This window comes from Nematolebias whitei, chromosome 9 (assembly GCF_014905685.2).
Source record: "Nematolebias whitei isolate Nwh7 chromosome 9, NemWhi1, whole genome shotgun sequence".
Taxonomy (NCBI): domain Eukaryota; kingdom Metazoa; phylum Chordata; class Actinopteri; order Cyprinodontiformes; family Rivulidae; genus Nematolebias; species Nematolebias whitei.
The window spans coordinates 21,703,116-21,710,398 of record NC_056506.1 but is presented as its reverse complement, the minus strand read 5'-3'; the positions used below and the strand labels follow the sequence as shown (position 1 = coordinate 21,710,398).

The following is a 7,283-nucleotide window of genomic DNA, read 5'->3' as shown; positions in this document are numbered from 1 at the left end:
ACCTGTAGTCCTTTCCTGTGTCTGATGGAGGTACCTGTAGTCCTTTCTTGTGTCTGATGGAGGTACCTGCTCAGTGAGGCCAACAGGACCACATCATCTTTGAAAAGCAGTGGTACAATCCAAAGCCTGCCCCATGGCTGTACCCAAAAATTCTGTTCATAAACAGATATGAACAAAATCATTGACAACCAATTTCAGACTTTTCTTTTGCCATTGCTAGGTTAAAAGGTTGGTCCAGTTTTAAGGAAGCAGGGTGAAAATCATATTTATCTTACTGAATTGAAGATTTGGCTAAAAGTTGGATCCTTCGGTACAGCATACTTGCACAAACATTTAGTTGTGTCATGGCTTAGTTTAATTCCATTCTCTGCTTCCCTTTAAAAAAAATAAAATAAAATGAGCCCACAGCCAAGTCTGCAGTCAAGCATCACAATCCATGACCTTCATGCCACATTGCATCTGTAGATGAACAGATGCTCGGATATATTCATCATTTAACACGGATTCCTCATTTTTCTGGACTGAATAAAACGTGCATTGAATTTAAGGAAATGCAAACGTGAGACGTCATTTACGTTTGACCCATCAAAATGAATGCGGTCATTTATTTACAGAATCAAAGTTTAACATCAAACATTTACATTAATTTGGCAAATTATGAAAATAACAACATAAGCAATCAATCAGGAAAAATCATACGGCCATGATTTTTCCGTTGCTTCACCACAGACATTTATGAAAACTGTACAATTATGATCTTTTACCCACATGGATGTGGGTGAGCATTTTACACAGACATTTCTAAAATATCTGGAAGAATTTCTACTTGAGAGAAAAGTTTAAAGATGAAAGAAGTTAAGAGGGAGTAAGAGGGTGTGTGAGGGGAAGTAAGTGTTCACCAGAACCGACACTCTCCATCAGAAACCCAGCTCGCCTCGGTACGCTTGGTAGGAAACTTGACCCATTACCTTTCTGATGATAATCAGCAGATATGGTGTTCCGTTAACGCTACCTGTCCAGCGTCTCCTTAGTATGGCTGTAGCTCGTCAGAAGTAGTGGCGAGTGAAAGTGTTATATTCCCATGGAACTCGGAAGAGCTTTGTTGTCATGTCAGGATCATCCCGTCTCTCACAGAACTGAGCAGAACTGAACAGAACAGAACTTCTCCAGAGCTTCAACAGAACTGAACTCTCAGAACAGAACTGTGCAGAAACAGCATCCGAGCAGAGCTTCAACAGAACCTTACCAGAACTCGAAAACTGAGTAGACCAGGAAGTACTGACATTTTAAAGAGCTGTTTCCCGGTTCACTTTTGGGAGTATTACCATTGGTCAGAACCGACCAGACGGGGTGTGTTTTGTGACGTAAGAGGTTAGAAGACAGCCAGAATTGTTATGGAAAGACCAGAAATGTTCTCACAGACAGAGAGAGTTTTGTTTTGGCGCGTTTCAGAAACAGGTGCCAAAACTTCTATATTTACGTCTGAGAGGATTCTAAAAACATGACTGTTCTAACATAACAACTTGTTTTGCGTTTGACTCCAACCTTGGACCAACTTACACTTGCTCATTCAAAAGCAGAAATCAGAAAAGGCATAATTACTCTGTTACAGCTTTGACATGAGAATAAAAATCATTACTCAGTTAATAAAATTGATTAGTTCACTGCAACATCTAAAATGGTTTGAACTAAGACATTTTGATTATCAACATTTGTAAAATAGTAATGATAATAAAAAGAGAGTGTTCTTTTCACTTGAATCTTCAAGAAAGAAAGTCTCAGGATGGGTGAACCTGTACCTCTGAGTTCAAATCAATGAAATGACAGTCCCTGTCCCACAAGGTTCTTAAGGTCAAGATTTTTGACCTTAGACTTAGTTTTTACATGGGCCTAGTCCACTACACATCCAAAAAGTGATCTATATTACTTCCTCTTCATGATTATTTGTTATAGCTCAACTGTGCTGTTGGGCATTTGTGGCTTTACATTATATAAAATGTAAATTTGAACACAACACCACTCAAACATGTTAAATGGTAATTGAAGGTGAGTGTTTTACAGTTTGGATCAGTATATGGGATTCATTATGAGCATGGCATGCATTCAGCTGATCACTAATGTGTTGCTGCAACAGCGTGTGTGTCAAAGGTGAAAAACAGCAAGGTGAGAGGAGGATGACTCACCAAGTGCCTACCTAACAATCGAGCTGAACAATTTGTTCTCATTCCAGCACTTTATTATATTCTGTATAAAAATCAGCCAAGTTGTGTTGGAGCCACAGAACTGATTTTGTACAAAATAACTGTGTGACCAAGTGATGCGTACACAGTATGCTCGTTGAAACTTTTTAAAGAGATGTTTGGAAGTTAGTTTTAAACTTACACTTTAGTATTGATATATGATCATCATGGGCGCATGGTTGGCATAGCTGGTAGAGCTGCTGCCTCTCATCGAGAAGGTTACCACATCGAATCTCAGCCGGGGGCCATTCTAGTAGGAGTTTGCATGTTCTCTCTGTGCATGTGTGGGTTTTCTCTGGGAACTCCAGTTTCCTCCCACAGACCAAAAACATGCATGTTAGACTGATTGGTAACTCTAAATTGCCTGTAGATGTGAGTGAGAGAGTGAAAGTTGTTTGTCTCATTTGTCTTGACAACCTGTGATGGATTTGTGACCTGTCCAGGGTGTCCCCCGCCTCTCACATAGTGACTGCAGGATTTGGGCACCAGTGACCCCCGTGACCTGGAAAGGAAGAAGCTGGCAAAGATAATGGATGGATGGATGAATGGATATAACAATCATAAAAATATCTGTATTAATTTTTTTTAACTAATGTAGTATTTACTGATATTCTTCAGTAAAAAGTGAAATTCCTTGAAGGATTCCTTGAATATTTTCTGCTGCCTTGCATGCCAAAATTTTAAATAATTTTGCATAATCTGAGTATTTACAGCTTGTTTTGAGGGTGACTCTCAGCTATCACTCACCAAGGCTTATCTCATATCTGCAAAATTACCTGGGGTATATATATATATTTTTTATGTATTCACTAAGGTTGATTAGTTGCATTGACTCAAAATGCTAGCCAGTTGTAGCCATGCATCGATTGATTAGTTTGCATTAAAATCCATCAATCCATCCATTTTCTTTTACTCACTTTGTCCTTTCTGGGTTGCAGGGCAACTGGAGCCCTCACTGTGCTAAAGGCAGGGTACACCCTGGACAGGTCTCCAGTCCATCACAGGAACACATAGAGACAAATGAGACAAACAACCATTCACTCTCTCACTCACACCTAGAGACAATTTAGAGTTACCAATCAGCCTAACATGCATGTTTTTGGTCAAGAAAGCTGGGTACCCAAAGAAAAGTGACACATGCATGGGGAGAACATGCAAACTCCTCACAAAAATACAGGAAGGAAAACTGCAACTTCTTTGTTGTGACGTGTCAGCTTTGCTGCCTTTCATTAAAATCATTGCTACATTGATAACTGGCAGACAGAAAACACACACACACACATACAGATAGGCAACTATACATTAGCCTGCCAAGCAGAAAGGTGAACAGTGAGACTACAATGTCTTTAAAAATGCTGCCTTTATTTTTAAGTAAGTAAACTTTATTTACAGCATATAGCACTTTTCGTAGATAAAAATCACAAAGTGCTTTACATAAATGCGTAACACAGGCTTAAAATAAAACTAAAGCGATAATAACAAGAGCTGATAAAAACAGTAAGTAAAACATTAAACTAAAAGCTTGTCTAAATAAAAATGTCTTAAGCTGCTTTTTAAAGGAATCAACAGAGATGGTCACACGAAGAGATGGGCGTGGCATTCCACAGTCTGGGGAAAGCCATGCCCTATTTTTGTCATATTTTATTTTGTAAAAGTTCCCATAGCATCACATACAACTTTGGGGCAATGAAACATACCTTAGCTATCAACACAATGGTTACTAATTAAACATAAATACCAGATAACTTATCAGAAGATTGTTTTATAAAGATGCATAAAATGAAAACAAGATCTTTAACTCAGGGAGGCATGAGTTGCTTATATATTATTATTTTGTTTGTTTCTTTCAAACTGAAGTAACTCTTGACAGTTTTGGAACTTCCAGGAGTTTCTTTTGGAACTGGTGAGTCCATACACCCACTCTAACTCCCCCATACACACCATATCGACTAGCACACAGAAAGTCTATTTAAAAAAGAGATCTCAAAATACCTGCCAAAGTGAGGAGCAATGAAAAATGTGACTAATTACATCTCTTTCCAAGCCACTGAAAGAGTAAATACCAAAGAAGACTGATGAATATTCACAGTGAGCACGATGGAATTGACTTGGATGTTGAAAACCAGCCAAAATGAGCATGTGAAGCAAAGAAAGAGGCAGCTTTTGATACTTATTTGATCAGTAATAGATGAGCAGACAGGCAGAGAGACAGATATGAACCAACAAAAGGTTTCAGGAAAGCAGTATGAGGCCCATACATCAAATTGTTTGAAAGCTGTTTCTAAGAGCTGTCGATATGCAAACACCAGTTTATGATCTAGCTCAATGGGTCATGCAGTCGTAGAACTTGGTACAACAATTAGCACACTACACTTTCAATAAAACTTAAATGATGAAAGCAAGGAATCCATTTTTCATGTTTGTTTGTTTGCCTGTAAATAACAAAGGCAGAGAATATTTCCCACTTAATAATTTGAATGACTCAATGTTCAAAATTGTAAAAATTTATTTTATTTTATTAAATAATGTCTCAGACATTCACAGCATCTATCCATTATCTTTTACCTGCTTCTTCCTTTTTGAGTTACAGGGGTCACTGGTGCCCATGTCCAGCAATCACTGTGCAAGAGGTGGGCTACACCCTGGACAGGTCTCCAGTCCATCCCAGGGACACATAGAGACAAACAACCATTCATTCTGTCATTCACACCTAGAGACAATTTAGAGTTACCAATCAGACTAACATGCATGTTTCTGGTCTGTGGGAGGAAACCGGAGTACTCAGAGAAAACCCACGCATGCACAGAGAGAACATGTGAACTCCGCTCAGAAAGGCCCCCAGCCAGGATTTGATCTAACGATCTGTTCACTAAGGGACAACAGCTCTACCACATATGCCACTGTGCCACCCATTCAAAACATAAACGTGTTTTTATTTTTTATTTTTTCAGGTTTGCAAGATGTTCTGCCAGAGTTCCTGCGTAGCCGTTTTGTGGAGGCAGCACTCAGCTATGTGGCATGTAACTCGGAGGGCGAATTGCTCTGTCACAACAACGACTGCTGGTGCCAGTGCTCCCCCAGATTCCCTGAATGCAACTGTCCATTTGCTGACATTAAAGTCATGGAGGAGAACTTGGAGAAGAGCAAAGCTGCCTGGAACAACCTCAACCAAGAGTTCATGGAATCAGGTATGTGTGGCCGATGTTAACAATTGACTCAGCTGAATTGACTTTGAGCCTAAATGTTAAATGTTTTTTGTCTGGTGTCTAAAATTGTATGGAGGGAGACATGTTTCATAGCTGTAGTGGGACTTTTGCTTTACACTAGAATGAGGATCTAATAGTGTTTCATGCTAACTTACAGTAATTGACAGAAGATGCCCACACTAAAAACTAAAGTTGGTTGGTCATCAGTTGGGTTAGTTTGACCAAATATTGTGCCAAATATTTTGAACAACATTCAACTTTTTGATTCAATAAAAGATAATTATGACTCATGTCTAACCCAAGTCAAGTGTGGTTGGGTTGGACACATGTCTTCTTCTTCACATTCCACCATTTTAGGCCAGAAGCTGACCAAATCAAACTTCTGATTTACACAGATTAAAGTTTTCAGCCATCACAATGGATTTCAGTCATTTTTACTGTCTTTGATAAAAAAAAGAAAATTGTGGGGCTGGGTTTTTTTTTGTTGCGGTTGTGTAAAGTCATCCAATCTAATGATGATACAGGGATTAAACTGACGCTGCGTTCAATAAATAAAAAGAACAGAGTCATGGTTTTACACAATGGCGGGGCATGCTTTCTGAAGTCCTCAGGTGCAAGCAGCAGGGTTCCGGTCAGAGAGAAACTGCAGGTCAGAGCACCATTTGTAGGTGGCAGTAATGCACACCATATGTTGTTTGCAATCGCTGATAAACCACAAGAAGAAGAAGAAAGCACTGTGGTTCCCCAATCTGTTACGGAAGCCGATCCGTAGTGTTGCTCATTTGCGCATGCACTAAAAGGATTATTTCCGGGTCACACGGATCACCTTTGAACAAGATAGATTAAGGAAACGTACTAGTATCATTCCGTTTATGAATAAGAACTGTCTTAATTTACTTAGAAAAGTACGTGCTCTATCTCCGCCGATCTTCATGTTGCTAATTTAGGCCACTCATATTTCCGTTAAAATCATTGACATACTTACGTCATGGTTAAAATGATATGCAGCTTCACCACTGAGCGGCGCCGTTTCACCATGGAAATAATTAATTCAGTATCTTGCAGTTTTTTCTCATTCAGCCCAGGCTGGGGGTCAGGTCTAACACGTCGCATATCATCTTAATGATTTGTAACAGAAATACAAGTGGCGTAAATTAGCTACATGAAGATCAGTGGAGATAGTACTTTTCTAAGTGAATTAAGACAGCTTTTATTCATAAACAACTACGATCCGTGCGACCCAGAAGTACACTACGGATTGTGCTTCCGTAACAGACTGGGAAATGACAAGCACCATGTTTAGTACAGTTCCTGTCCTGACCCAGCAGCAGCGTGGTTGTGAGCCCTTTTCTCTCAAAATGCACTCACAGACAGGAAGGATTACAGAGACAGTCAGACTCCTACAGCACCTCACCCCCGACCTTCACGAGACTTTTGTATCTAAATATAACTTTTATTAAATGTGAATGTGTTATTAGCATAGTCAGAGAGAGAGCAAGAGAGAGAGAGAGAGCATAGAAGCATTCAGCATGTTTGTGTCTGTAAAACCGGTCTGTCTGCTAATTAGAATTGGACGTCTAATTGGACGTGACACACAACTGGCTGATTGATGGATGAGCCACACGATCGACATGGAATTTTTATTTAAAATTAATTATTTTAAATTATTTAGCACCTGCTGCACGTTTGTGTAGCCCAGCGTTGCAGAAAAATCTTCCTCCTGCAGCATTGTGCAGCCCACACTGCTGCAGGATAAACTTCCTGCTGCAGCTAATCAGCTGTTCAGCTTGCAGAGAAGAGAAGTGGGCGTGGCCAAAAGCTCTTGGATGTGGCAAAG

The 7,283-nt window shown here is 39.6% G+C and overlaps 1 protein-coding gene across 1 annotated transcript in view; it reads left to right on the top strand.

The window, feature by feature from the left end:
- The window catches only part of brinp2 (bone morphogenetic protein/retinoic acid inducible neural-specific 2), a 198,815-nt gene that overhangs the window by 125,765 nt on the left and 65,767 nt on the right, over positions 1-7,283 (top strand). Inside the window, exon 5 of the mRNA XM_037682126.1 lies at positions 5,192-5,428. Coding sequence (XP_037538054.1) covers positions 5,192-5,428 — 237 coding nt within the window. The remainder of the gene's footprint in view (positions 1-5,191; positions 5,429-7,283) is intronic.